This window comes from Gallus gallus, chromosome 1, assembly GCF_016699485.2.
Source record: "Gallus gallus isolate bGalGal1 chromosome 1, bGalGal1.mat.broiler.GRCg7b, whole genome shotgun sequence".
Lineage (NCBI taxonomy): Eukaryota > Metazoa > Chordata > Aves > Galliformes > Phasianidae > Gallus > Gallus gallus.
This window is the reverse complement of record NC_052532.1, coordinates 138,917,623-138,930,978: the sequence shown is the minus strand read 5'-3', so window position 1 is coordinate 138,930,978 and position 13,356 is coordinate 138,917,623. Positions and strand designations below refer to the sequence as shown.

The 13,356-nt window shown below is 45.9% G+C and overlaps 2 protein-coding genes across 9 annotated transcripts in view; one reads left to right on the top strand and one right to left on the bottom strand.

Annotated features, from left to right (window-relative positions):
- The window catches only part of COL4A2 (collagen type IV alpha 2 chain), a 142,110-nt gene extending 130,839 nt beyond the window's left edge, over positions 1–11,271 (bottom strand). For 3 of the 7 annotated variants that reach the window (XM_046941167.1, XM_046941168.1, XM_046941165.1), the window contains exons 1-2: positions 10,886–11,132; positions 10,692–10,752 (exon numbers count right to left, since the gene is read on the bottom strand). Coding sequence is in view for 3 of the 7 variants with exons in the window: in XM_015277855.4 (XP_015133341.3) it covers positions 10,692–10,752; positions 10,886–10,929 (105 nt within the window). In the remaining 4 variants the exon portion in view is untranslated. Of the gene's footprint in view, positions 1–10,691; positions 10,757–10,885; positions 11,133–11,204 lie in introns of those variants that run through there. The other 4 variants (XM_015277855.4, XM_015277856.4, NM_001162390.2 and 1 more) reach the window with 4 other exon arrangements.
- COL4A1 (collagen type IV alpha 1 chain) overlaps positions 10,371–13,356 on the top strand; it is a 113,196-nt gene continuing 110,210 nt past the window's right edge. The window contains exons 1-2 of one of the 2 annotated variants that reach the window (XM_046904336.1): positions 10,371–10,531; positions 10,661–10,829. Coding sequence is in view for 1 of the 2 variants with exons in the window: in NM_001162399.4 (NP_001155871.2) it covers positions 11,490–11,552 (63 nt within the window). In the remaining variant the exon portion in view is untranslated. Of the gene's footprint in view, positions 10,532–10,660; positions 10,830–11,359; positions 11,553–13,356 lie in introns of those variants that run through there. The other variant, NM_001162399.4, reaches the window with a different exon arrangement.

Here is a 13,356-nt window from a genome sequence, read left to right as displayed (position 1 = left end):
AAGGGTTTTTTTGTGTGTGTGTTTGTTTTTTTAAAGATAATATTAGTAGCTCCATAGGTAAGGCAGAAAGGCTGTGATCTGCAAAATGAATCTGAACTACTGCTATGGAAAAGGAATGGAAAAGTAAGAAGCAGATCTGGACTGAAAACTGACACAATGTGACTGACAACTGATAAGCTCCACTAAACAATAAATGAGGACAATTAAACCCCCTGCCTTTGACTTCTCAGTTAGTCATAACTTTATTCTTTAAACAGAAGGTAAAAGAGCACATTTTTCACATTCTCCTCTTCTGACCATTCCTTGTAGATAGAAAATCTCTGGGGAGAGGGAGACAGATGGAGATGTGCTGCAGTTCTCATACTTTTCAAGAACAGATCAAAGTGCAGTTAGGAAGTGCAGTCTAAGCCAGAAAATGAGCCAAGTGCTATGTCCTCAAGTCACCGTCCTTTGCTTGGGGAGGACCATCCTTCCTAGCACTTTGACAGAATGAAGAGGGTTGGTGAATGTTGTGGGTTGTTTTTTTGGATTTCTCTTCTTTTGCAATTTTGTTTGTGACCTGTTACTATTTCAGCGTATTTACATGCTTATTTTTGTCCATTATTTTACTTAAATGACCCGGATAGAGACCAATGGAGTATCACAATGCCATGAAACATCATGTAATCTTCAAACAGAACTTTCAGGACAGGGTTTATTTTTCTGTGTCGTTAATTTCCTATTCAAGCAGGCCACATAGCAGTACAGTTGCGAAGCAAGCCACAAATATTCAGACTGTTAACTACTGCTTGCATTTTCTGCATCTCACCATAAAGCAGCTTAGTTCTTCCATTTTGTTCCTATTCAGGTAAAATTACCCAGCTCACTGAGTTATGCAAGAAATGAGTGGAGCCCTGATTTCCAGCCAATTATTCTGAAGTGTCACAGTCTGAGGCAAAAACATTCTGTGTTTACATTAATATATGACATAATCCTGTGCTCTACTGCTTGACCATCTGCATTGTTTAGCTGCTAGCAAAGGTCCCTTGCATGCTTTTTACTTGGGCTAGCAAGATTTTGCTTGCTTTGCTTCAGCACTCTGTCAAGACATTTCTCACCACCGTTCAGGGACCACGGGCAGTCTGTAAGGGGCTGCCCAGTTTGCAAACTAAAGAGGCTAATCACAAAGGCTAATGACTACTATGGACATGGACAGACTGTGCCAACTGGCCACAAGGGCAGAGAATACACCTGGGACTCTGTGGTTTGCCATAAAGGACACAGCCAGAGAGGAAGCAGCTTGTGAGCTTTACAGAGTTAAGGGATAACAGATGTGCTGGCTACCTCATGGATGCGTACAGCAGACAGAAGATTTGGGCAACTTTATGCCTTCTCTGACCATGCACCTGCAAAAGCACCTGGGGAAAATTCAGCTGCAGTCCCACACTGCAGGGGAAATGCTTAAATTTCCCTGCTTGCTTCCTTCTTCCAGCAAGCGCAACTGAAGGTTTTCCAAGTGTCATGCAGAGCTGCCTGGGCCATTTCCAGCAAGCTGTTTCTCTGGCTCCCATCTCAGGGAGATATTCCGGCTTCCCATGCTCCACAGCCCCAGCGGCTATTCCCAGCCCTGTGCGGGAGCAGCATTCCTTTCTGCTCACTCCCTGTGTTGTGGCTGAGCCTGGGATGCCCTGGCAGCCCCGGTGGGCAGCTCCACTCGCCGTCCACAGTGGCTCCCAGGGGCCTCTCCACATATGCGTTTGGAGTGCTGTGAGACCAGTGACCAGGTGGCTGAACATCAGTTGCTCAGGGTCAGCAGGCCTGCCGCCCAAATGTAACACTCCTTCCTTCTTCATCTACTTGTGGTATGCAGAAGGGGGTTGCGCAGGCAGAACAAAACTGAGCCTTGCAGAAAACCAACACTGAGCGGAGAGAGAGGCAAGGCACAACCAGTGGGACAGAGAAGCCTGCTGAGCTCTCCCAGCTTGCCATATCCACCTTAAGAAGTGATTTTGCTCCCCACAGCTGCAAGGCTGCGGCTCTGCAAGCACAGGCAGGACCTGAGCACGCTATGGGCAGCACAGTACTGATTTATACATATGCTTTTTTCTCCCCCCACCTTTTATTTTTTAACCCCCCCCCAGATTTGTTTCCACCCCCACGTTTCCATAAGTTGGCCATGCAGTGAGATGGCTTGTGTCCAAGTCAGATGGCTTGAGCCAGAGGCTGTGGCCTCCTGAGGATGAAGATGGGCAGAAGAGCACCCATGTGGCTCTGCCTGCTGCAGCCAATACTTGGGCTCTGTGAGCCACATCACACAGAGCACTCAGGTGCTGTACCTTAGAACAGAGCTGCAACCAGAGACAGTGACAGTTGTTTGTTTTCTAAAGACCTAAACAGAAAGAAAAGGAAAAACAACAATGAAAGCAAAAAACCTTTTGGCAAAGCATGACACATGGAATGGCTCATGCCGTATCCAAAATACCTCACTCTGATTGAAATACACTTTTTTTATACAGAGTGATTATATCATCAGAAGGTAATTTTAAACAGCAAAGAACCTTTAAAAGCCTTATGAAGTAAAAAGGAAAAGTATAGCTGGAATAAAAAGATCATAACATGGCTTCAACAGTCAATAGCAAAGGGAGGTTTGGGCACGATCTCCATCTAAGACCTGCCAAAACCAAGCCAAGCCCTATTTATCTGAATGATCTTCACATGCTGACTTCAGAAAGCTACTTCAAAATAAAGGTTGGGATCTTACTTAGGCATAAATACAACTCCTGAAATATCCTAGCAAGTGCACATCACTGGTAACAGATGTGATCTAAAAATTCTTCAGAACTTGCACATATAAAATGATTTAAAAGAAACCAAACACCTGCCAGTAACAGAAAACACAGCATAGCGTGAAATGCAGCTGGGAGGAAATAAAAATGTTGCCATTCATAAAAGTGGGGGGGAAAAAGTCCATATTCTGGAATATAAACTACCTTGAAGAATTTTAAAGATATAGACTCTCTAGAGCGGATGTAGTAACAGCACAAATCTCTCTTTCTTCAATATCTATTTGCAGAACCTCTTGGGTTACGGAGCAAAGCTCATTTCACAGGATGGCACAACAGTTTACTTGAAAAGAAAGCAGTCAAGAGACAGCATGATTTCCTGATCTCCAAGGACAACTCATGGTGCTCATATGAAAATATTTTTTTTTTTGATTGATTATTTCTTTAATGTTCACTTATGTGTTAAAACAAATGTCCAACAGTGAAAACTTTAATGGAGATCCTTGCCTTGGACAAGAGAATATGGATTATAATGGTGCTTGGTGCTGCTGTGCAGCCTGCGGTAGGAGCAAGCTGTGAGCTGAGCACACTGTAGGGAGGAGGCAAGGAGAAGCAGAGCTACCCCCTTGGCCCCTCTGGAGACTGGGTCGGACCCTTTGCCATGGGCAAAGCCCCTACTGCCATCGGCCAGGCCTTTGCCACAGGCTCTCCAACCCCCACCTTTGTGGGCTGATGTCTTGGCCTCAGCCCATCCCCACGCCCTGCCCAGCCATTCCAGCAGCATCTGATTGCAGAGACCATCCCCAGCCTTGCCCACCTCCCCACCCTGACCGCCATTTCCTGCCCCTTACCCTGAAGGGCAGCATCTTGTACTGCCCCTGACTACAAAAAGCCTCTACTCCTTCTTCCTGGGCTACATATCTGCAGAGATGGCACAAAAATGTGTGCGCCCTAGAAATGTAGCAGTCCAGTGAAAACCGTAATGGTGGAAAAGTAGAAACTGGACTGAAAAATTAAAAATAAAAAATTGAAGATCCAAAGTATGTGTAATTGCTCAGGCAATCACCAATTTACTCATCAGCTTCTCTACAAGAGCTTTTCTCTTGCTGCACGTTGTTTCTATGGGTGGAAACAATGAGATGCCCTTGCACAGTAATGATCCACACCATCACTTTCTGCCACCCAACAGGCACAAAAAGGGCACATGAAAATCAAGATTATCAGGCCTTAATCACTCAAGAAATGTTTGCATGCTATAAATCACATTCTTTCACCATGAGCTAAGTCAAATGCTGATGTCAACTACTTGCTGCAATTTGCAAGAAAATAGCTGTTGATAAACACCCAGAACTACTTTGAATTTTACTGTTTTTTGCTTCTCAGGAGCAAGCAAGGTATTGTAAAGAGAATAACACATTAGTTTTCTAAGGGAGAAGGGGAAGAAAAGCCGTAGCCTTTGGCAAGCAAAGGCATCATAACTGTGAACTCCGAGATCACCTCTGAATCCTTCAAGATCTTGGATCAGTATAATGCAATATGAAGAATGTTCCACTCCTTGCCTTGGAAAAACAAAAGCAAAGAACTGATTAAAAATACCCTAGTTTCATGCAAGAAATTAACCAGTGCAAAAACAAAAAGATTCACTCGAAAACAAAAGTGCTCTAAACTACTGAATTAAAATGATTATAATACATCTGTCAGTTTATATACATAACAGAATAAGCCACAATGCTGGTTCACATTTTGGCAAAGTCTATTCTGTTTGGACTTATAAATCACTTGTTTTTTTTGCACAAAATCTTAAAAAAATAAATGTTAGGTTTAGAGTCATAATGCATAAAGGCTTCCCGTGGTGCAATTACCACACAATAAAAGCCAGATGTGCTACTTTTAAAAGTTCATGGAAAAGCAATGTTGAATGTTTGAAACCACTTCGGTTGCTTCCAGAGAAAGGTGATAAAACAAGATGCTTTTGTTACACGATAACATACCGTGACAGGATTCTTGTCTCTCAGTGTCAACACTTGAACCTCTGAGAAACATGGGAAGCTGATAAAACTGCCTCTTCTATGAAATGCAGTGCAGCGTGACTATATCACATCCCATTTATAATAAATCTAAAAAATAGAATCACACTGAATATATAATTGCAGACATCGCTCGAGCATGCCTCTACCTACTCATAAGAAAAAATGAGCAATGGATGTATGTGCGGCTCTCCACTGAGGGATAACAGAACAGAGAGACGTACACAAGAACCTTCTTCTCATTGCGAACTCCAGAGAGACACTATATGTTGCTTTTGGTGTCACTAGTTCTTTTGATGTCTCTAGTTCTTGAATGAATAACTTGAACCAGTGTTTGTATACACCTGCATATAAAGAATTGTCTAATGTAATCTACACAGACATAGTAGAAATAGTTCTTAAATCTGCCTACGAAGAACGATTAATTCATAAGAAATTGGGTTGAGTACTGGTTTCATAGACATGACAGTAAGAAAGAATTTCAGGAAAGCATTTGGGAAATAGCAGGGAGAGGGATATTTAAGGAAGCTATCTTATTGATGAGTGGAGCAGACAGCGTATGAGAAAGAAAGGACCAGAAGTAGGGAATTTATAGCTATAGAACAAGACTCTATTTCCATATACATAATACTTGCAGAGAGTGTTAGTCTGCCTGACATCGTATAGATGCTGACAGGTGAAATCTTCTGATAACAGAAAAAAAACACAAAAATCTCATTTGGGCAGCCATCCTGCTGCCTGTCTGCAGAATGATGCACACTGACACTCAGGATGGTGACACCACTGCCAGATCCAGGCACGATGGTGTCAGTGGAAGCGAGGGGCTCTGCAGCTGCCTGCACACCACCTCCTTTGCTCAGGACTCCTCCCAGTTCTTTGGTAGAACTGCCCCTTCTACACATATTTGTGACTGAACATAGAAAGAGTCCTTAAAAAACTACCCAGTTACTCTTTCAGTGTTCAAAGAAATGGTGAATAAAGTGATCAGATATACTATGATGACACTCCAAATCTCTTTTTTTCTCCACATATCATTATTCTGTCCAATTTTCTTATCATACACCACTGTTAGTCAAAGAAAGATGAGCCAAACCGCCCTCAGTTAAGCAGACATAAACAAAATTTGTTTGTAAGCAACAGAATCATCCAAAATCACCTCACTGTAGTGCTGAAATGATGTTCTGAAACAGGATTGCCACGTTTCTCTTTGGGAGATCTCCTAGATGGAGTTATTTCACAAGTAGTGCGTAGGCACAGAAGTTGGTATGTCAGATTAACTACTCCAGGCATGTCCGACCTGTGGCCCACAGCTCGTGCAGTGGCCTCCCCCTGCCCCATGTCATCATGGCGGTGGCTCTGCCCCACAGAGTGGCCCAGCCAGGCCCCTCAGCACCAACAGAACATCAGTGCCCTGAAACCAGGGCAAAGGAGGCAGTGCGGTGCCAGCTCAAGTGATGGCAAAGAAGTTTATGGATTTTGATATGCTGGGTAAACAGAGTCCTGTGAACAGTGTAAAATACGCAGCTGTGCTTTCTGATGCGATAAACGAATTTGAGAACAGGCTTCAAGATTGCCAAATAATTACCAATTTTTTTGTTTATTTGCCACTCCATTCTCAGTTGATATTACCTGTGAATTTTCAAATGGAATGTATAGACTTGCAATCAAAAATTTGATCATCTGTCTTTAGCAGACTTCAATAAGCCCTCTCTTAGCAGAGAGAAATTTCCCTTACTTCACAGTCCCACCCTATTCACGTAATCACTTTCTGCAGTACATACATTTGTGAACACCTGTTCTCAAGGATGAAGTATAGGATGTGTTTCAGCAAAAATCTCTGATGAACACCTGGACAGCTCACTGAGAATTGCAACCACTGCCATCGGACCTGAGGCTGATGCGTCAGCATCAAAAAAACCACTAGTTTTTATGAAAAAGAGAACAACAAAACGGTATGTTTTAATTATAATAATAAATTAAACATTAAAATAAGTTTTGTTACTTTTATACATTTACTATATTACATATTTTATGAAGTGAATCTTAGTGCATGCGTTCACAGCGGACATGCCCAGGAGGGCAGGCTGAGTGATTGCCCCACCCTAACTTCCTTCAGCCTGGAAATCCTGGGTCAACATAAATAGTCCTCCTGCTTCCATCAGACAATTTTTTTTGAGATAGAAAGAAACAGGACACATCTGGGAAAACCTGGGTATGTGATAGCTGTAGAGCACTGATGTATAATTTAGAGCATTAACTTGTGCTAATTATCTCATTTCACTATAAAATCAGTAGAAAGGCGTACACAGTACTATTAGTTCTATCTATTCTTATTAGGGATTGCTGCTTTTCCCTCTTGGATGCCATTCTGCCTAATACATCCTGTTACAATGTCACAGAAATCAATAGAATCTTATTTCATTCACTACTTTGAGTCTATTTTCTTTCTGTATAAATCTCTCTATACATCAATACATGTTTTTTTTTTAAATACATGACAGTTATGATTAGTTACTTACAGCTATTTTTGCATATGTTATTCTAACTTTCTCTTAACTTTGGGATTCTATTGCTCTCACCAGCATATAGCTTTAAAAAAAGTAATTTTCATTAGGAGCAGTCTGAATAATATATTAATGGGGCACTAATAAGGTAATGAAACATTACAAAACTACTTAGATAGAAGTGTGTTTTGGGAAAGAGGACAGTAAAAAAAAAAATCAGCTTTATCAGAAGGTATATTCTCTGAGAAGAAAAAGAAAGAACCATATTTTGGATGTAGTACACTTGCAGGGAGGGAAAGGAAGAAGAAATCTGTGAATGTGGCTAAATTTGGGGTAGTGAATACAATTTATTTAAGACAGATGAACATCTAAATCTACAATGTAAAAAGGTTCCAAAGTTATTCAAGGCCTTTAACATTGCCAGCCAGTGTATGCCAAAGAGTACAGAAGATAACTGGAGCCTTATCCACTCCATTTGGCTACTTCTCCCAGTATTTCCATCCAGAGATTCCTCTTCCTTAGCACTCTGAGCCAGAAGCTGCCATTCCCTCCTCACACCAAAGCCACCATTTCTTCTGCCTCAGTCCTTAGCTATTCTAAATATCCTCTTTCTTCTCCGCTCAGAAACATCCATCCCCTAGCAGCTACAACAGTCTGCCAGAAAGATGCCCAGTCAAATGCTGTGGGTTCCCCTTTTGATCTGTCCTTCCTTGTTGGCTTTCTCCTTAATCTCACTGCAGTGTCTTCACATATATAATTTCACTCATTCAGCAATGTTTATCCCCAGCAACTGGAACTCATTCATATACGTGGCTACCAAACTCAGCTGCTCTGCTTGTCTCATTACAGGCAGAACAATGATTTTTGATCTGGTCCTGCAGACTTTAATAATTCATAGCATTTTTTTTTAAACCCAGGCTAATAAAAGTCTTCATACCATTCACATGTTAATTTGTGTAACAAACTGTAACAGATCAATGTGACAAACATGATGGCAGTATGAAGAAAATGGGGGTTTTCCTGACGTACAGAAAACTTGGGATTCAAGCCTTCTCCTCAATCACAATCCTTATGCACAAAAGGAGTCCTCCATACAACTGCCAGCCACCCACCCACAATTCTTCAGGTGCTGTTGCTGCTTTCCACGCAAGCCTGCTCTGTCACACTGCAAATACATTCAGCAGGGCTGAGGCTGAAGGAGCGAGCAACCCCCTGTTCTGTCCCCCAGCTGCTTCTCTTAGCAAAGCCAACCCAAGCTTCCATGACTGTGTGTGGGGATCTGATCCAAAGTTAGCTCTCCCCACTCTTCTCTTTTTGAGGACTGGTTAGTTTAAACCAATAATTTCCCAGCTCAGCTTAGCATGTGACTACAAAAAGATCTGTGCTGGTTAAACAGAGTGGCGTACGAGCAAGACATAGGGTAAGTATTTTGGTAGCAATGCTGCTCTAATTTCTTATGGAAAGATGACCATACTTCATCGCTCGTATGCACAGCAGCGCTTCATCTTCCACACTGCTGCCACCTTAAAGATGTTAAATCAGGGAAAATGGATCTCCACACAGGACACCCAACTACCATAAAAGGGAGAATATTTTGTAGAGATTTAAGCAGCAATGGCCAGACTGCATCCACTAACTTGAGGAGGTAGCTCATGTATCACCCCTGTATCCCTCTACACTAACCCTGCAGCCTACAAGCCAGAACACAAAGATATATGAGTCTGTGCTATGGCTAAAGCTCAGGTATCACACCATGCATTCTGCAGCACACCTTCACAAAGAAGAGGTGTACCACAAATGATGCCTTTTTATATCAGCTAATCCCAGTGATTTCGTTCCCTGGCCTAAAATGCTTGCACTGTCATCAGCCTGCTCCATGTGGCAATACCGTCATTCACTACGCACAATTCAACAGAAGGATGATTCCACCAAAAGATCATGGCAAGGAAAATCAGCACGTGACACTCGAGTTCCTCACTCAGTGCCTTTCCTGTGGGACTGTGAGAGCTGCCCACCAACATTCGCTTTGCCACAATGGGAATGATGCACCTCAGTATCCAACAGTATACAGACACCAACAGCCCAGCGCAGACCTAAGGGCCAGCTGCAGCTTGTGTGTGAAACCTGTATGCTGTGCCACACTGCTAGCTGCAAAACCTCTGGTATTTCCCAATTCTTCATGCATTATGCCACAGAATCATAGATTGGCCTAGCTTAGAGGAGACCTTAAAGATGGTTTAATTTTGACCCCAACCCATTTCACTGCAGACATGTAACCACATAAAAAAGGGGTAAAAGCTCCAGAGGGGGATTAAAATATAAGTAGGATAGCTCTTAAAAAAACATAACTGAGGTTCAATTTATGCTAGCATGTGGTCAGGAAGCACCACCCCATCCTGGTGACTGACAGACACAAGCCAAGCCTCTGTGATCTCCCGGCCTGCAGCAGCCAGGCCTGATCCTAAGCCTACTCACAATAAGGAAGATCACCCCAGTGAACTCACCAAGCACTGGGACGGGCATATGCAAACTCCTCCACTTCTTTCAAACCCTCATGACAACGACGAAAAGCTAAAATACCTTCTGCTTACATCAACGTCTCAAGCAGATACTCACAGTCAATCACCTATTACAGCATTAAGCTTCTTTTTTATTTTTAGACTTAAGAATCATAGAATTGTTTGAGTTTGGAGGGACTGTTAAAGGCCATCTAGTCCAACCTCCCTGCAATGAACAGAGACACCCACAGCTGGATCAGTGCTCAGAGCTCTGTCCAGCCTGACCTTGAGTGTCTCCAGGGATGGGGCATCCACCACCTCTGTGGGCAACCTGTGCCAGCGCCTCACTATCCTTACTGTAAAATACTTCTTCCTTATATCCAGTCTAAACGTCCCTTAATATAAATGACGGTTTATTTATAAACACGCTTCTCACTCGTACAACGAAGCCGTGTCTCCAAATTCTCGGTCCTCAAATGAGGTCTGTACAGGATTAAGCACATTCCACCTGCAGGTTCACATCCCTCAGCGCTCTGCTATCTGTAGCGCTGCATTTCTGTCCCGCCCACCTGCCTCGGTGCTCTTCTCATGAAAATGAAGACGTCTCGGGGTTTGCTTCTAATCGCTCTCTGTAACAAATTAGCCATCCGAGCAAAAGTAACCGTGGAATCCCTCAAGCTACCTGACAGAGAAGCCCCGCGCTTCCCTGCTAAACGTCACCTCGCTGAAGGCAGCAATCTGTAAGGCTTGCAGACATGATTTGTTGGTTGTTTCTTTATATGGCATGACAGATAAGCCATCTGGCAAAGGGAAACGCGGCTCCCCGCTCGCAGGTACCAAGGAAACCGCCCTCGCCTTCCACCTCCCAGGTAAAAGCCATCCCCAGTGCGCGGTACTTACGGCATCGACTCTGCCGGCCGACAGCACGACCTCCAGCAGCACCAGCAGAAGCCCCACGTCCCTGCGGGAGAGGTGGACAAACTCAGTGCTGGTCAAAGCGAGCACAACACACGCACGTGATAAATCCCGCAGCAAGAGGTGAATACGGCTTTAAAAAAGTTGCTTCCAGGAGCTCGCCGAGCGCAGTTACTTACTGACAAACAGAAACACGCGCGCCGGGAAGCGGTGAAAGGTCCATGTCGGCTCCTTCCCAGCCGGGGGGCTCGGCTCAGGGCTCTCTGGCTCCGCGCGGCCGCCCCTGCGAAGCAGAGCCCAGCACAGCCCGCGTGTAGCGCCGGGCGCGGGGAGCGGCCCCTCCGCAGTCACGGGACGGCGGAGCCCGCGCCCCCGGCCCCTCCGTACCCGCTCCGCACCGCAGCCCGCGGCGCTCCGTGCCCTCCCAGGCGGTCGCGGCGGTGCGGGGCGTGGGAGAGCCGCGCCTCCCCCCGCTCCCCCTCCCCCCCCCGCACCCACCCGCGGCGGGAGGAAGAGGAATAGGAATCGCGGCCGGCGTAGAGGGAGCGCGCCGTTGCACTCTCCCAGGGTCCCCGCCCGCCCGCCCGCGGGGAGGAGGGGGCTGCCGCCGCCCATCGGTTGCGGCGAGGCCAGTCGCACGGCCCCGAGGCATTGCAGGCGCCGCGGCCGGCACGGAGGGGAGAGGCGTGCATGTGGGACCGGCCCCGAGGAGCCCCCACGCCGCGCTGAGCCGCCGGCGCCCCGCCGCCCAGGGACCGACGGAGCAGCGCGGTGCGCGGTAACATGTGGCGTTGGCTGGGCTTCGGGCTGCTGCTGAGCGCCGAGCTCAGCGCCGTGTCCGCCGCGGTGAGTACGCGGGGGGTGCCCCGGGCGCGGGACGGGACGGGGGACGCGCGTGGGGAGGGAGCAGCGCGCTCCCGTCCCTCCGCTGCGCCCATGCAAGAGGGGAACGGTGCGGCCAGGTGGGCTCTGCCTCGCAGCGGAGCCGCGCGTGGGGCTCCGACCGCCCCGCTGGGTCCGGGTCCTCGGGCAGCACCCCCGGTTGGGAGGGGAGGGGAAGCCGTGCCAGGCGGGACTTTGGGCTGCGAGTGCACCTCCGAGGGAAAACGAAGCAAAACAAAGCTAAAAGTTCAGCTTTTGTAGGAGAAAAAGGAAAACAAGAAGGGTTTGGCCGCATGAATTCAAAGCGTTGTGCTCGCTGCCTTTTAAGCCCCGTGATGGGCAGCCGACTGGAGGCCAAAGAAAGGATTCTGATGTTAATGATTAAGTTCAGCTTTGGCACCTTTCCCGACAGAGAGAGATTCGGCCACAGACATGTAAAATCGAAAGTGTGCAGGGAGCCTGAACGTCTTGCTAAGGGAGCTCATTTTATCCCCGAGATACCGGCTACCCGCTGTCTTTAAGTTAAAGGACCGTTTCCTGGTACTCCCGAAGTATTTGTGCAGTTCCTCGCACCGTCGGCAGGCAGTTGACGTCGCGGTGTGAATTAGGGCATCTTTCCATGTCTCTGGTTTCTTGCGTTGGGCAGATTGATGCTGTAATAGTGAAGTTTAGGGGGGCAGAAAACTTGCCTGGATGAGGGCAGATGGATTTCTGTCACATTTCCTGCTTTAAATGTAAGATCTGGAACTTCAAGCAGTGAAGGATGTACCAGAGAGGGTCGTTTTAAACTTTTTTTCTGCTGAAAGTAAGTCCTGTATTGAATTCCTTTCCCTGTGTGACCATGGGGATGGTATCTGTGCCTTGGATCAGCTGAAGTAAGAAGCGTGCTGAACTCCTGTTGCTGATATTATCAAGCTCACTGTAGTGGCAGTAAATCCCTTAGTGATGCACCTTTTTGGATGACTCACCCCTCATCTGGTGTTAAATTGTCATCCTTTTGGGATATAAGTAATTTTAATTAATGAAAATCTTTTGAGGTAAGTCATTCACATTTCAATTCTGAGTTTGGTACTACTTGAGGTATAAGTGTCTATCAGTGACACACGTTCCCACCTTGTGCAGTTCACAAAGTCATTGGGTAAACCACGGCTGTCAGAGACAGAGCACTGTAAGGAAGATGTGCACATCAAAAAGGATGGAAACTTTAATGTCATTTATACCATCTCAGGTCTTCACTAGCAGCTCCGAAGAAAATGGTTTTGAATTGTCTCATGTACGCCAGATAAGCTGTTGTATTAAATTCAGTAACCCTTAAGGTAACCTGGAGCTGTTAGTTACATTATGGAGTTAGCACACACTTAGCTTTTTCTGTTGTTACACTGGCTGCGGATTGTTCCCAGTCAGTGCCACCACCCAAGTATGTCAAGGAAGCCGAGCTCCTTGCAGCTCTGCTGCTATAGACAAGCTTTCAGCCAAACACAGCTAGCTACTGCCCACCTGACAGATCCTCCTTCTGCTTTCGGAGTGCTGACCCAGCCTTGTGTTGTCCCCAGACAAATGTGCTCCTGCTGCTCGCTTGCCCTGTTTACATGTGAGCAGTGTTCAAGAGGGGCTGCGTGGTAAGGCAAGGTTGCATGCGGTACTGGTTGTGATAGGCTCAATGAAGCAGCTCTTGTTCCCTTACAAAAATGAGATGCTGGTTGATTCCTGCCCCCAAATATTTTGTGTCAGCTAGCTTAAGAAATAATCATATTTGTGCAGGTACTTT